Source organism: Colius striatus, chromosome 11 (genome assembly GCF_028858725.1).
Source record: "Colius striatus isolate bColStr4 chromosome 11, bColStr4.1.hap1, whole genome shotgun sequence".
In the NCBI taxonomy this organism is placed as follows: domain Eukaryota; kingdom Metazoa; phylum Chordata; class Aves; order Coliiformes; family Coliidae; genus Colius; species Colius striatus.
The window spans coordinates 25,878,120-25,895,421 of NC_084769.1; the positions used below are offsets into that span (position 1 = coordinate 25,878,120).

The 17,302-nt window shown below is 41.2% G+C and overlaps 1 protein-coding gene across 1 annotated transcript in view; it reads right to left on the minus strand.

The window, feature by feature from the left end:
- The window catches only part of TTN (titin), a 242,047-nt gene that overhangs the window by 27,954 nt on the left and 196,791 nt on the right, over positions 1-17,302 (minus strand). The window contains exon 152 of the mRNA XM_062004522.1: positions 196-17,301. Within this exon, the coding sequence (XP_061860506.1) occupies positions 196-17,301 (17,106 nt within the window). The remainder of the gene's footprint in view (positions 1-195; position 17,302) is intronic.

Sequence of the window (17,302 nt, forward strand, 5' to 3'; positions counted from 1 at the left end):
TTTTAAGTAAAATGTAAGCAAAACCTAAAATTCAATCTGTTACTCATCTCTTTCTCATTTGTAAAATCACAGACCTACCTACTGAAAAATTATTTTTACCATAAAAATTTAAAACTTTTTATATTATTTTGAAGCAAATATTTTAAAATATGTTTGTTTTAAATATTAACAAGTATTTTTCTTAACAAAACATACCTGTTATTTTTGTTCCCTCCTTGGTCTCAGAAGGCACTCCAACACCATACTCATTTTCTCCAGAAACCCGGAAGTAGTAAATGGCACCTTCTTGCAAGCCAGTCACTTTGTAAGATAGGCGATGACAATTGTTTGTCACTGTAACCCATGCTTTTTTGCTAGCTTCTCGTTTTTCAATAACATAGTTCTTTACAGGTGCTCCACCATCATTTTCAGGAACATCCCAAGATAACACAGCAGATTCTTTAGTTACGTCTTTTGTTGCAATATTAGATGGTGGGCCAGGAGTGTCAAGAACTTTGACAACTAAAGTCAAGGTAGCAGTGTTCAGGATGTTCTGCAATGTTAATGTGTATTTTCCAGAATCGTTTCTTGTTGCTTTTTCAACAGTAAGAGATGTGCAATTGTTTGAAGTGTCAATGCTTGCTCGTGTACGGAGATCAGTGTCTGCTTTGTTCCATGTTACATTTGGGACTGGTTTGCCTCTGAAAGGAACAGTCATTGTGAATGACCCACCAGCCTTTACAATTAAAGTCTTTCGCATTTCACTGTCAATATCAAAGGCAGGTTCCTCTTCTCTTTCTTTTGCCATCTGTGGTTCCGAGACATCACTTGGTTCACTGACGCCCATTTTGTTAATGGATTTCACTCTAAAGACATACTCAGAGCCTGATGTTAATCCACTTATGGTGTATTCTGTGCCTCTTAGGTTCTGAATAGCAGTGGTCCAGTCAGTTTCATCAGTTTTCTTGTATTCAACTGTGTATCCTGTTACTGGAGCACCTCCATCAAATAGTGGCTTTGTCCACCCAATTGTGATATTTGATCTTGTAGAATCCATAATCTTAGGTTTAGATGGGGGAGATGGCAAAAAGATTGGATCTTCTGCCCGAATTAATTGTGTCGTTTCACTTGGAAGACTGAGGCCAGCAGCATTTTCTGCATAAACTCGGAATTCATATTCACATCCTTCACGGAGACCCGATGATTTCACTCTTAAATCATAAACTGGCTTTTTGTTTACACGAATCCATCTTAGGCTAGTTTTCTCACGCCTTTCAATTACATAGCCAGAGATCTCATTGCCTCCATCAGATTCTGGTCTTGCCCAGCACAGAGTTATTGCATCTTTGCTCACACTAGTGATCTCTAAAGATGTAGGTGGACTTGGAACTGTAAATGGGTCTAGTGCTTTGACAGCAGTACTTTCCAGAGGTTCACCAACACCATATTTGTTAACTCCCATTACTCTGAAAATATACTCATTACTCTTCAGTAGTTTCGTCACTTTACAGGATGTTGTTCTCAGCTCTGCTTCACAAAGCGTCCATGCAATTCTGCTGGTTTCACGTTTTTCTACAATATAATGGTCAATATCTGCACCACCATTTTCTTGAGGAGGTCCCCATGATAAATGGCACTTTTCAGCAGTAAGGCCATTTATTTCTAATGGGCCTGCAGGTGGGCCAGGTCTATCAAGTACTTTGCAATTAATTGCCAAAGATTTTGTTCCTGCAACATTTTGTAATGTTAGTACATACTGTCCCGAATCACCTCGGATGCAGTCCTTAACGGTTATTGCAGTAGTATGATCTGTCGAAGCTATTTCAACTCTAGCTTTTCCTTCAAGCTCCTTGCCATCTTTTGTCCATGCAATCACTGGTATTGGCCGTCCTGCAATATCAGCATTGACTTTAAACACTTCTCCAGCTTTCACTACTATAACATCCCTGAATTTGGCATCCACCATGATTCTTGGGGCTTCTATATCATCTTTTACAGTCACAGGTCCAGTTGATTCAGATGGCTGACTGAAGAGTCCAGCAGCGTTCTTTGCAATCACACGGAATTCATATCGCTGGTCTTCTGTAAGTCCACCTACATCAAAGTATGTTTCTTGCACATTAGTAAAATTACACTTCAGCCAACGTCCATCTGGTATATCTCTGCGTTCAATAATATATCCTGTTACTTTAGCTCCACCATCATATTCTGGTTTAGTCCATTTCAGAGAGACAGATGTTCTTGTAATATTAGTAACTTCTGGTTGACCAGGAGGATCACATGGATCTCTTGCAGCAACTGGTTCACATGATTTACTGCATTTGCCTATTCCAGCAATGTTTTCGGCATACACACGGTATTCATACAGCAGTCCTTCATCAAGACCTGTAACTTTCATTTGTGTATCAGGTATAAGGCTCTTGTTGACTTTTGTCCAAAGAATGCTGCTTCTCTCTTTACGCTCCAAGTGATATCCTAGTACTCTGCTACCTCCATCATTAACTGGTACCTGCCAAGTTACAATCATGAAAGCTTTAGTTGCATGTGCCACATGAGGAGTTCCAGGTGGTCCCGGAGGCTTAAATGGATACTCTGCCACGACAGAAGGAGAATTCGTGTAAGTGCTTTTACCATAGCGGTTTTCTGCACAAATGCGGAATTGATATTCAGAGCCAGTGGTGAGTCGAGATACTTTAATTGATGTTCTTGCAACTGCTGCAGATACTACATCCCATGTTGTTGTGGTAGTTTCTCGCTTCTCCACAATGTAATTGCTAACATGGCACCCACCATCATAAGCCGGAGGTTTCCATGACAGAGCTACGCTATCAGCACTAACTTCATCAATATGTACATCAGTTGGTGGCCCTGGTCTGTCGAGGACAACTACAGTTAAAGAAGCTGTTGTTGATCCAGCAGTATTTGAAAGATGTAATTCATAATGTCCCAAATCTTCATTTGAAGCTTCCTTAATGGACAATGAAGTTGAAGTCTTTGATGTCTGAACATTTACCCTGGTTGTCTCTTTTAAGGGATTCCCATTTTTCTTCCAGCTAATGGTTGGAAGAGGTCGACCTCTGAACGGCACATCAATCTTGAGGTCATCTCCAGCTTTCACAGTGAATGTGTTGAAAAGGAGCTCAGCAGATGGCTGGATTTCAATATCTTTTGCAATGACCGGGACACCAAGTTCTCTTGGATCACTTTTTCCTTTTTCATTAACAGCAATCACTCTGAAACTGTACTCTTCTCCCATGCTTAAGCCTGTTACTGTTGCTTCTAATGTTTTCACCTGTGTACATGCACTCCATTTTACACTTCCTTTAGATTGCATTTCTACTATATAACCAGTAATTTTACTGCCACCATCACTCTCTGGCTTTTCCCATTTAATTGAAGCAGAGTTGCGAGTCACATCAACAAGAACAACCTTTGCAGGTGGAGAAGGTGGTTCAGAAACCTTAACTGGGTCAGGTGTTTCTGCTGGTAAGCCAACCCCATATTCATTTACAGCTAGAACACGGAAGTAATAACTACATCCTTCTTGTAGTTCAGTTACTTTGAAGGAATTCTTAGTGCAGTTGTTTGTAACTGTGGCATATGCCTTTCTTGTGGATTCTCGCTTTTCAACTACATAGTTGGTAATTTTAGCTCCTCCATCAATAAGTGGTGGTTCCCAGGCTAAAGTTACAAAATCTTTCTTCACTTCTCTGATTGTCAGATTTACAGGTGCACTTGGTGTATCAAGCACTCTGACATTAACAAAAGCTGATTTTTTGCCACTGTTGTTCTCTAAAGTAAGATTGTATTTACCACTATCAAATCGATTCACATTGTCAATGACCAGCATTGTGTAGGAACTGGTGACTTCAATTTGAGCTCGCTCACTAATCGTTCCTTCTGCTTTCTCCCACTTAACTTCAGGTTCTGGTCTTCCTCTGATGGTGACAAACAGGCGTAATGTACCACTAGCACGTACAGTGACTACTTTTCTGAGATCTGCATCAAGTTCAATTTCAGGAGGTTCAATCTTGTCTGCTGCTATGACTGTACCAGGTATAGCAGCAGGTTCTCCTACTCCTTCTGAGTTGATAGCACAGATGCGGAAGTTATACTCGTGGTTCTCTTTAAGTTTTGTTACAGTGAATTGTTTTGCTTGTAGGCCTGTTGGTGGGGTGCAAGTAGTCCATTCATCAGCAGCGGCTTCTTTTACTTCTACTACATATCCCTTAACCGGAGCACCTCCATCATAAATGGGCTTACTCCAAGCAAGAGAAACTGATGACCTGGAAGTGTCTGTAACTTTTGGGTTGCTTGGTGGACCTGGTGGGTATAATACATCACAAGCACGATAGAAAATGGATGGCTCACTGGATTCCCCAACCCCCGCAGCATTTTCAGCAGAAACTCTGAATTCATAGAAATGCCCATCAGTAAGACCTGTTACTCTGAATCTCAAGTCTGTCAGCCTTTTCTTATTGCACTTGGTCCATCGGATACCATCTTTATCTCGTTTTTCAAGTATGTACCCTTCAATTTCAGCTCCCCCATTGTCTTCTGGGCGACCCCATGTTACCACCATAGAATCTTTTGTGATTGCTGAAACTTCAGGTGTTGAAGGAGGACCAGGGGGTTTGTATGGATTACGAGCCACAACTGGCTCAGATTCTAAGGCTTCCCCAGTTCCATACTTGTTCACTGCCATTACACGGAAAATGTACTCATTGCCAGCAAGGAGTCTGGTTACTTTGTGGCTAAGAGCCTGCACGTCTGTTGCTACTTGTGTCCATGAAAGCCTGCTTGTCTCTCTCTTCTCAATGATATAATGTGAGATACTAGAACCACCGTCATGTAAAGGTGGAGCCCATGCCAAGTAACATTTTTCTGCAGTGACACCTGTAATCTTCAAAGGTCCTTCTGGAGGTCCTGGCCTGTCAAGCACTTTTACAGTGATAGGTATAGATTTTGTGCCACCAACATTTTTGAGGTTAAGAGTATAGTGACCTCCATCGACTCTTATACAGTCTTTGACAGTAAGAATTGTTTTCTGAATGGTAGTTTTAATTTCCATTCTTGCAGTTGCTTCTTCAAGGTCTTTACCATCTTTTGACCATGTAACCTCGGGAATAGGTTTGCCATGGATATCAGCTTCAAGAACAAAGGTTTCTCCAGCATGAACGACAATGACATCTTTATATTTAGGATCCAGTGAAGCCCCTGGTGCTTCAATTTCATCTCTGGCAGTAATGGGCCCTGTACTTTCAGATGGTTCACTCAAGCAACCTGCTGCATTTCTTGCAATTACTCTGAATTCATATTGTTGGTTTTCAACAAGACCACTTACTGTAAATTCTGTTTCCAACACATTTGTAAAGCTGGCTTTCATCCAGCGACCATCAGGTAGTTCTTTCTTTTCTACAATATATCCAGTTATTTTGCTTCCACCATCATATTCTGGTTTTTTCCACTTCAGTGTGATGTTATTTCTTGTAACAACAATGGCCTCTGGGCGTCCAGGTGGGTCACAAGGATCTCGGGCAACATATAATTCTGATACTTTGCTGACCTTGCCAATACCAACAATATTTTCAGCAGAAACCCTGAACTCATACTCAAGACCTTCTTCAAGGCCATCAGTTTTATATTTGGTGTCTGCAATGAGTGACTTGTTCTGTTTTGTCCAAAGAATGCTGTTCTTATCTTTACGTTCAAGATGGTAGCCAAGAACTTTGCTTCCTCCATCATTAACTGGTTCATGCCATTGCACGATCATGTGGTCCTTGGAAGCTGCTGTTACAAATGGGGTTCCAGGTGGCCCAGGCACCTTGTAGGGATATTGCACAACAACTGGTTTAGAATCCAAAGGAGAGCTCTTCCCATATCTGTTTTCAGCAGATATCCTGAACTGGTATTCAGAACCTGTTTTAAGCTTTGTTGCTTTGATAGTTGTTCTTGCAACTGTTGCTGACACAATAGTCCATGTGGTAGTGCTTGTGTCACGCTTTTCTACTATATAGTTGCTTATTTGACAGCCACCAGTATAATCAGGTGGATCCCATGATAAAGCAACAAAGTCTGCACTAACTTCATCAAAGCGGACTGGTCCTCGTGGTGGGCCAGGCTTTTCCAGTACAATTATACTCAGTTGCTCTGTTGCTGTACCTGCTATGTTTGTTGCTGTTACTGTATATTTACCAAAGTCTTCCTTGTTGCTTTCTTTAATATGTAAGATGGTTGATGTTGATGTATCTTCAATATTTAATCTGGTTGTCTGTTTCAATGGCTGATCATCTTTTGTCCAAGTAATAGTAGGTTTGGGTCTACCTATAAATGGTACTTCTACCTTCAAATCTTCTCCAGCCTGTACACTGTATGTATTAAACATCAGTTTGAAACTTGGCTCAATTGTCAAGTCTTTAGCTATCACAGGAATTCCAAGTGCTCTGGGATCGCTTTTGCCTTTTTCATTGTAGGCAATCACATGAAATTGATATTCCTGCCCTGGACTCAAACCAGACACAACTGCATTGCATGTTTTGGTCTCACTAACAACACTCCATTTTTCTGTTCCTTTAGGCAGCATTTCAACAATGTATCCCAAAATTCTGCTTCCTCCATCATGTTCAGGTTTTTCCCATGTAAGTGATACACTTCTCTGAGTCACATCAGTGAGTGTTACTTTCCCAGGAGGCAGAGGTGGCTCCGAGGCTTTGACAGCATCTGTGGTCTCAGCTGGAACACCAATTCCATATTCATTTTCAGCCATAACTCTGAAGTAATAAATTGCTCCTTCTGTAAGATTTTCAACTTTAAAACTTGTCTTGCCACACTTAGCACTTACATTTGCAAATGCCTTTCTAGTTGACTCACGTTTGTCTATTACATAGTTCTTTACCTTTGTACCACCATCAATAATGGGTGGTTCCCAAGATAATACAGCAGAATCCTTCTTTATATCCTTTACCACTAAGTTTTGTGGTGGTCCTGGTGTGTCCAAGACTTTTACTGTAACAAATGCAGATTTAGAACCACTGCTGTTCTCCAACTTAAGAATATACTTTCCGGCATCATTTCTATCGCAATTGTCAATTGAAAGTTGTGTGTAGTTTACACCTTTATCAATCTGAACTTTGTCTGTGAATTCTCCTTCTTCTCGAGACCATGTGATGTCAGGTGTTGGTCGTCCTCTGAATGGTATGTGAATCCTTGCAGATCCGCCAGCTCTAACCACTATTCCTTTCCTTAGCTCTGAATCAATATCAAGTTCTGGAGCTTCAAGTTTGTCTTCAGGTTTAATAGTACCAGGAACTGATGCAGCCTCTCCTACACCAATCTTGTTGAGAGCACACACTCGTAGTTTATATTCTTGATGTTCAGTAAGATTTTTTATTTCAAATCGAGTGGCACGTACACCTGTTTGTGGAGTAGCAAGTGACCATTCATCTTCATCTGCTTTACAGATTTCTACAAGATATCCCTGGATTTCACAACCACCATCATAAATAGGTTTACTCCAACCAAGTGTAACTGAACTTCTGGTGGTATCCACAACATGTGTGTTTGTAGGTGGTCCAGGCTTGAACATTGGGTCACAAGCTTTAAAGTAAGGAGAAACTTGGCTTGGTTCACCCACCCCAGCTTCATTTTCAGCAGTAACTCTGAATTCATATTCATGATCCTCTGTTAATCCTGTAACTCTTAATCGCAAATCTGTAATTCGGCGTTTATTGCATTTTATCCATCTGATGCCTGCTCGATCTCTCTTTTCAACAATATAGCCTATGATTTCACTACCTCCATCACTATCTGGCCGGCTCCAGCAGACAGTCATAGAATCCTTTGTGATGTTGGTAATTTCCAAGGCCTTTGGTGGTCCAGGAACCACAAATGGATTTTTCATCATTACTGGCACAGATTCTAATGGTTCACCAATCCCATACTTGTTAACTGCCATAATACGGAAAACATATTCATTTCCTTCCAAGAGTTTTGTCACTTTCAGCATTGTAGGTAAAACTTCTGAAGCAACAACAGTCCATGCTAGGCGACTAGTTTCTCTCTTCTCTACAATGTAATGAGAAATATCACTGCCACCATCATGAATAGGAGTACCCCACGCCAAGGAACATTTTTCAGCTGTAACTCCTGTCACTTGGACTGGGCCCTCTGGAGGTCCTGGTCTGTCCAGCACTTTAACATTTACTGTTGCTGTCTTTGTTCCTGCAACATTAGAGGCTTCTAAAATATATTGTCCACCATCAACTCTGATAGCATCTTTTACAATTATTAATGCACTGAAATCTGTGTTTTTTACTTCACGTCTAGCAGTCCCCTCAAGCTCTTTATCTGCTTTGTACCACTTAATGGTTGGTAACGGCTTCCCATGAACATCAGCCTCAAGTCTGAATGTTTCACCAGCATTTACGACAATTGTGTCTTTGTACTTTGGATCCATTGAAATTCGTGGGAGTTCAACTTCATCCCTTGCTGTTATTGGTCCTGTACTGTCAGAAGGCTTGCTTATTGCACCTGCAGCATTCTTTGCAATTATTCTGAATTCATATCTTTGGTCTTCCATAAGGCCTGTTACAGTGAACTGAGTTTCAATGATGTTTGTGAAGCTGGCTTTCATCCAGCGACCATCTGGTAAGTCACGTTTCTCTACAATATAACCAGTAATCTTACTTCCACCATCATATTCTGGTTTGGTCCACTGTAGAGTAATAGAACTTCTTTTTATTATTACAGCTTCTGGGCGACCTGGAGGATCACATGGGTCACGAGCTACATAGCACTCAGAAACTTTACTTGTTTTGCCTACACCAACAATGTTTTCTGCTGAAACTCGAAACTCATATTCAATCCCTTCTTCAAGGTTAGTTGTCTTAAAACTTGTGTCTTGAATAATAGTCTTGTTCACTTTAGCCCATAAAATGCTGTTTTTCTCCTTTCTCTCAAGATGATAGCCCAACACTTTACTGCCACCATCATTTATTGGTTCATGCCACTGTACGACCATGGAGTCTTTTGCAACTGTTGTCACAAATGGTGTGCCAGGAGCACCTGGTTCCTTGTAGGGGTACTGTGCTACAACTGGCGCAGATTCCAGTGCAAAGCTCTGCCCATACCTGTTCTCAGCAAATATTCTGAACTGATATTCTGAACCCGTTTTCAGTTTAGTCACCTTCAGTGTAGTTCTTGCAACAGTTGCTGAGACTGTTTCCCATACAGTGGTTGTCGTATCTCTCTTGTGAACAATATAGTTGGTGATTTGGCAGCCTCCTGTGTACACTGGAGGATTCCATGATAGGGTAATACTTTCTGCACTTATTTCATCAAATTTCACGGGTCCTGCTGGAGGATCAGGTTTGTCTAGAGTTATAACTTCAATGGAGGCAGACTTTTGCCCAACAACATTCGCCACAGTGATTTCATAAGTTCCACTGTCCTCTTTACTAGTTTCTTTAATATTCAGTATAGTGAGATCAGCTAAATTGCTAACATTGACTCTTGTTGTCTGCCTTAATGGCTGGCCATCTTTTACCCAGGTAATAGTTGGCTTAGGTCGACCTGCAATTGGTACTTCTACTTTCAGATCTTGTCCCACTTGGATACTGTAACTGTGAAAAGCAGGTCTTACGTCGGGTTCAATCACCAAGTCTTTGGCAACTATTGGAACTGCAAGTGCTCTAGGATCACTCTTGCCCTTTTCATTTACAGCCATTACTCTAAAAAGATATTCTTCTCCTTGAACTAGGTTAGTAATAACTGCTTCAAGTATTTTCACACGAGCACACTCTGACCACTTCTCACTACCCTTTACTTGCATTTCAACAATGTATTGTATGATTTTGCTGCCACCATCATGCTCAGGTTTTGCCCAGCTTAGTGAGACACTGTTTCTGGTGACATCATCCACTGTTATTTTCCCAGGAGGCTGTGGAACTTCAGCAACTTTAATTGGGTCACTGGTTTCTGCAGGGAGGCCAATTCCATATTCATTCTCAGCCAAGATTCTAAAGAAGTAGTAGCACCCCTCTTGAAGTTGATCTACTTTCCATGAAGTCTTATGGCAGTTTGTTACAACAGCTGCATATGCCTTTCTTGTTGCTTCACGCTTTTCAATAATATAATTCTTTATTTTTGCTCCACCATCCAAGAGGGGAGGCTCCCACGAAAGTGAAACAGAGTCTTTAGTGATCTCTCTGATCTTTAAATTAACAGGTGCACTTGGAGTATCCAGTACTCTTACACTGACAAAAGCAGACTTTGTTCCACTGCTGTTTTCTAAAGTCAGAGTGTACTTTCCAGTATCAAATCTGTTAACATTGTCTAGAACGAGGGAAGTAAAGCTGCTAGTGGTGTCAATAATAGCTGCCTCTCTGATCTCACCGTCCACTTTACCCCATTTCACTTCAGGTGTTGGACGACCTCTGATAGGAACAAACAGTCTTAAGGAACCTCCTGCTCTCACATTTACAATCTTTCTTAATTCCATGTCAAGGTCAAGGTCTGGTGCCTCCATCTTTTCTTCCACAATAACAGAACCAGGAACATCTGCGTGCTCTCCAACTCCTGCTTTATTCACTGCACATATGCGGAACTTGTATTCATGTTTTTCCACCAATTTTTCTACTTCCATATGAGTATTCTTAATTCCAGTTGAAGGGGTACAAATTGCCCATTCACCATCACTTACATCACATTTTTCTACAATGTATCCCTGAATTTCAGAGCCACCATCATAGATAGGTTTACCCCATGAAAGGAAAACAGAAGATCTTGTAACATCCACAACTTTAGGATTATTAGGTGGACCTGGTTTGTAAATAGGATCACATGCTTTGTAGTAATTGGAAGGTGGGCTTGGTTCACTAAGACCAGCAGCATTTTCAGCTGAAACTCTGTACTCATAATCATGATTTTCTATAAGCCCAGTCACTCTGTATCGCAGTTCACTTATCAGGCGTTTGTTACATCTTGTCCAGCGAATACCTTCCTTATCTCGTTTTTCAAGCACATAGCCTAGGATTTCACTACCACCATCTGAGGCTGGCCTTTCCCATACGACTATCATAGAATCTTTGGTAATGGCTGTGACTTCTGGTGCTTTTGGTGGAAGTGGCACTACAAATGGGTTCTTTGCAAGTATTGGTTCAGACTCAAGAGGTTCACCAACACCGTATTTGTTTACTGCCATGATCCGGAAAACATATTCATTTCCTTCTAAAAGTTTTGTAACTTTGCAGTTTAGGGTTTGCACATTTGAATCAATGACTGTCCATACCAAGCGACTGGTTTCCCTTTTTTCTACAACGTAGTGTGAGATATCGCTACCACCATCTTGCAGTGGAAGTTTCCATGACAGCATGCATTTTTCAGCAGTAACACCTGTAATCTCAACAGGTCCTTCTGGTGGTCCAGGTCTATCAAGAACCTTGACGTTAACAGCAACTTTCTTTTCACCAGCAACATTCTTCGCCAGTAGTACATACTGGCCACTATCAACTCTAATGGCTTCCTTCACACTAAGGCTTGTTGTAAAATCAGTAATTTTAATTTCCAGACGAGCGGTGTTTGTCAGCTCACGATCACTTTTTAACCACTGAGTGGAAGGTATTGGTTTGCCACGAACATCAGCATCAAGCTTGAACGATTCACCAGCCTGCACTACAATAGTGTCTTTGTATTTTGGATCCATACTTATGTGAGGTGGTTCTACTTCATCTCTTGCTGTAATTGCCCCTGAGCTCTCAGATGGTTCACTGAAAACACCTGCAGCATTTCGTGCTATAACACGGAACTCATATCTCTGATTTTCAACTAGTCCAGTTACTTCAAATTGGGTATCAATAACATTTGTAAAGCTTGCTTTCATCCAACGACCATCAGGTAGCTCCTTCTTTTCAACAACATAGCCTGTGATCTTACTTCCACCGTCATATACAGGTTTCTTCCACTGAAGTGTTACTGAGCTTCTTGTGACAATTATAGGTTCTGGGCGACCTGGAGGGTCACATGGGTCATGTGCAGTGTAGCATTCAGATGCTCTACTTGCCTTTCCAATGCCCACTATGTTTTCTGCGTAAACTCTGAACTCATATTCGAGACCCTCATCAAGTCCAGTTGTCTTAAATTTGGTATCTGGAATAGGTGTTTTATTCAATTTAGCCCAAAGAATGCTGTTTCTTTCTTTGCGTTCCAAGTGATAACCAATAATCTTGCTACCACCATCATTGACTGGTTCATTCCAGTGTACCACCATGCTGTCTTTTGTGATATTTGTTACAAAAGGTGTTCCAGGTGGACCAGGGACTTTATAAGGGTATTGGGCTATGATTGTCTCTGAAGTGAGATAGGTACTCTTCCCATATCTGTTCTCAGCTGCGATTCTGAACTGATATTCACAGCCAGTCTTTAATCGACATGCTTTTATAGTTGTTCTTGCAACAGTAGCTGACACAATCTGCCAAGTGGTGGTGGAAGTGTCTCTTTTTTCTACAATGTAGTTATTGATAGAGCTACCACCATCATACTTGGGTGGTTCCCAGGAAATGGTAATACTATCTGCTGTTACTTCATCTACTTTTACTGGTCCAGTTGGAGGTCCTGGTTTGTCAAGGACAACAATATTTAGGGTCTCAGTTGCTTCACCTGCAGAATTTGTAAGTTTAACTAAATATGTCCCAACATCTTCTTTGCATGCTTCTTTTATTGTTAATACTGTGTTATTTTCTGAACTTTCTGCATTTACTCTTGTAGTCTGCTTCAATGCCACATCATCTTTATGCCAAAACACTGCTGGTTTGGGTCGACCAACAAAAGGAACATCAACTTTTAAGTCCTCTCCTGCTAGAACACTGAAAGTGGTAAACAGTAGTTTGAAAGCTGGTGGAATCACAAGATCTTTTGCAACAACTGGTATACCTAACTGGCGAGGATCACTGATACCTTTCTCATTCTGAGCTGAAACACGGAAGGTGTATTCTTCGCCTTGTATCAATCCTGTGACAGTGGCTTCAGTAACTTTTACTGTAGCACAAGTTGACCACTTTTCACTGCCTTTACTTTGCATTTCTACAATATAGCCCAGAATTCTGCTCCCACCATCGTGTTCAGGTTTTTCCCAAGATAAGGATACACTATTTCTTGTCACATCCAACAAAGTTATTTTCCCTGGTGGAAGTGGTCTTTCTGATACTTTTACTGATTCTGAAGTTTCAACTGGAAGGCCTATTCCATACTCATTTTCAGCTAGGACTCTGAAGTAGTAGTTACAGCCTTCTTGCAGTGAATCAACTTTCCAGCTGGTCTTGTGGCAATTGGCATTAACAGTTGAATAAGCTTTTCTTGTTGATTCACGTTTTTCAACAATGTAATTTTTTATTTTAGAACCACCATCTATGAGAGGAGGCTCCCATGTGAGTGTAACTGATGATTTTGTAACTTCTTTTACTTTCAAATCTTGAGGTGCCCCTGGGGTATCAAGAACTCTGACATTCACGAATGCTGACTTACTACCTGAGCTGTTTTCAACTGTCAGTATGTATTTACCACTATCAAATCTATTTACATTTTCAACAATAAGTAGAGTATAAGAGCTTGTTGATTCAATGCTTGCTCTATCCAAAGATTCCCCATGTTCCCTTGTCCATTTTACTTCAGGTACTGGTCTTCCTTTAATTGGGACAAAAAGCCTTAGAGTACAGCAGGCTCTAATAGTGACAACTTTACGTAGTTCTGCATCAAGTTCAATCTCTGGAGGTAGCATTCTTTCTTCAGCTTTTGGAGTCCCAGGAACAAGTGCAGGTTCTCCAAGACCTTCAGAGTTCATAGCATATATCCGTATTTTATACTCTTGATTTTCTTTCAGGTCAGTGATGGTAAAAGAAGTGGCCTTTAGACCTATTGGTGGAGTTACAATCTTCCACTCGTCTTCTTCAGGTAATGCAATCTCAACCATATAACCTGTGATCTCTGAACCACCATCATATATTGGTTTGTTCCATGCTATTGTAATTGAGGACTTGCTGCTATCCAAAACACGAGGATTACCTGGGGGACCAGGCTTAAATACAGTATCACAAGCTTTATAGAATGGACTGGTTGGGCTTGGCTCACTGACTCCAGCAGCATTTTCAGCCATTACTCTGTATTCGTATTCATGGCCTTCTGTCAGTCCAGACACTTTATAACGTAAGTCAGTAACAGCCCGTTTGTTACATTTCACCCACCGTAGACCAGTCTTGTCTCGACGTTCCACAATATAGTTAGTAATTGGACTCCCACCATCAGAATCAGGATGGCCCCAACAGACAACCATAGAATCTTTTGTAATTGCTGTAACTTCAGGTGTTTTTGGTGGATCAGGGGGCACATACGGATTTACTGCAAGAATGGGCTCTGATTCCAGAGGCTCACCAACTCCATATTTGTTAACAGCCATGACACGGAACACATACTCATTGCCCTTCAACAGTTTGGTAACCTTGAGTTTAGTTAATGGAACTTCTGTGGCTACACTTGTCCATGCCAATCTACTGGTTTCACGTTTTTCAACCACATAATGGTCAATCTTTGCTCCTCCATCATCCATTGGAGGTAGCCATGACAGTACACATTTTTCTGCAGTTACTTCAGTAACAGCCAAAGGCCCTTCTGGGGGACCAGGTCTATCAAGAACTTTAACATTGAAGATATGCTTGGCAAAGCCACCAGGATTTGTTGCAGTAAGTGTATAGGCACCACCATCTCTTCTTGAAGAATCCTTATTGGTAAGAATTGTAGAGAAATCTGCTATTTTTATTTCTAATTTTGCTGTATCTTCAAGTTCTTTTTCTCCTTTTGTCCATGTCATAGTTGGTGGAGGGCGACCTGAAATATCAGCCTCAAGTCTGAAAACTTCACCTGCTTTCACCACTAAGGTGTCTTTGTATTTGGCATCCACCTTTATCTTTGGTGCTTCAATGTCATCTCTACAAGTTATTGCATCTGATGGCTCAGATGGCTGACTAACAGCCCCACCAGCATTTCTAGCAATCACACGGAATTCATAGGAAGCATCTTCTGTCAAACCACTTACAGTGAATTCAGTCTCTAGTATATTGCTGAAATTCGCCTTCAGCCAACGGCCATTAGGCAGGTCTCTTTTTTCAACAGTGTAGCCAGTTATCTTAAAACCTCCATTATATTCTGGTTTAGTCCACTTCAGTGTAACTGCATGTCTTGTAATGTTCAGAGGTATTGGCTTACCAGGTGGATCTATTGGGTCCAGGGCAAACACAGGCTCAGATGGCTTACTTGGTTTACTCTTCCCAGCCAGATTTTCTGCTATAACGCGGAATTCGTATGCAATGCCATCAGTAAGTCCAGTTGATTTAAAGATATTGCCTGATACTAGCATTTTATTTACAGTCTGCCACAGAATGCTATTTCGTTCTTTTCTTTCAACATGATATCCCAGAATTGGGCTTCCACCATCAGTAACTGGCTCATTCCAGCTAATGGTCATGTTTTCTTTGGTGACCGCAATCACCTGAGGAGTGCCAGGAGGCCCAGGTACTTTAAATGGGTAGTTGGCAACTATAGACTCTGAAGTAATAGCTGGACCAATTCCATATCTGTTTTGAGCTTTAACACGGAATTGATACTCAACTCCAGTGGTAAGACGAGTGGCTTTAAATGTAGAACGTATCACTGTGGTTGCCAATTCAGTCCATGTGGTACTGTCAGTCTGACGCATTTCTACAACATAGTTACTTATTGGTACACCACCATCATTCAAAGGAGGCTCCCATGAGAATGTTAGAAAGTCAGATGAAACTTCATCAAATTTGATTGGTCCAGTAGGAGGTCCAGGTATGTCATGAACCTGAACTGTGATGACTTCACTAACTTCTCCAACAATATTTTTAGCTGAGAGTGGGTATTGACCACTATCACTTCGTTTACATTCATTGATGGTTAGTATGGTTGCAGTTGCAGTATTTTCGTAATTTATCCTTTGTGTTTGCTTAAGTATCTGGTCTTCTTTCTTCCAAGTCACAGTTGGCCTTGGTCGACCAAGTACAGGGATTTCAATCTTGATGTTGTCACCAGCTTTGGCAATGACTGTTTTCTGGTAGATACCACGGAGATCAAACTCTGGTAGCATGGTTTGCTCCTTGATAATAATTGGCCTGCTTTCTCTTGGGGCACTTCTTCCAGCACTGTTAACTGCCATAACCTGGAAAGTGTACTCTTCATTTTCAGTTAGATTCTTTACCACACAGTCCAGAGTTTTTACAGTGGTGATGTGTGCCCATTGGTTGGTTCCTTTTCTCTGTGCTTCAATTACATACCCAGTGATCTTGCTGCCACCATCATGTTCTGGTTTTGGCCAAGCCAGGCTAACTGAGTTCCGTGTTACATCCATAATATTAAGGCTCTCAGGTGGGGATGGAGCCTCAGAAGCTCTTACTGGTTCTTTAGTTTCAGCTGGTTCACCAATACCATACTCATTTTCAGCCAGCACTCTGAAATAGTATTCACACCCCTCAGCTAAATTAGGAACTCTGAAGGAACACTTCTGGCAGTTGGTTGTGACTGTTGAATATGCTTTCCGAGTCGATTCACGTTTCTCGACAATATAGTTTGTTATACGTGAACCACCATCTATCAGAGGCATATCCCATTGGAGGGTGATGCTGTCCTTAGTTATTTCTCTAGGCTTAAGGTTTATTGGTGGACCTGGTGTATCCAAGACTTTAACATTTACAAAGCCAGTCTTCTTACCAGCAGCATTTTCAAGAGTCATTACATATTTTCCTGCATCATATCTGGTGCACTCTGTGACAATCAAGAGTGTAAAAGAGTCTGTATTTTCAATACTGGCACGTCCTTTCAGTGAAATATCATTTTTTGTCCATGTCACTTCTGGAGTTGGACGTCCTTTAATTGGCACAAAAATCCGAATAGTTAATCCAGCTCTAACAACAAGTGTTCTTCTTAGTTCAGCATCTAATTCGAAGTCAGGAATCTCTTCCCGGTCTTTGATTTCCACACTTGGAATTATTGCTGGCTCACCAACACCTGCAGCATTCATGGCAGAGATTCTGAAATTGTATTTGGCTCCTGTCTGCAGATGAGCAACAACAAACTGAGTGATTCTTAAAGCCGTCCCTATCGTGTCTTTTATCCATTCTTCTTCTCCTTCCTTTTGATGCTCTACTATATAGCCAATGATGTCAAGACCACCATCATAGTGTGGCTTGCCCCAGGCTAAAGATGCACTTGTCTTTGTAGTATCAGTCACTCTTGGATTTGCAGGTGGACCTGGTGGGTC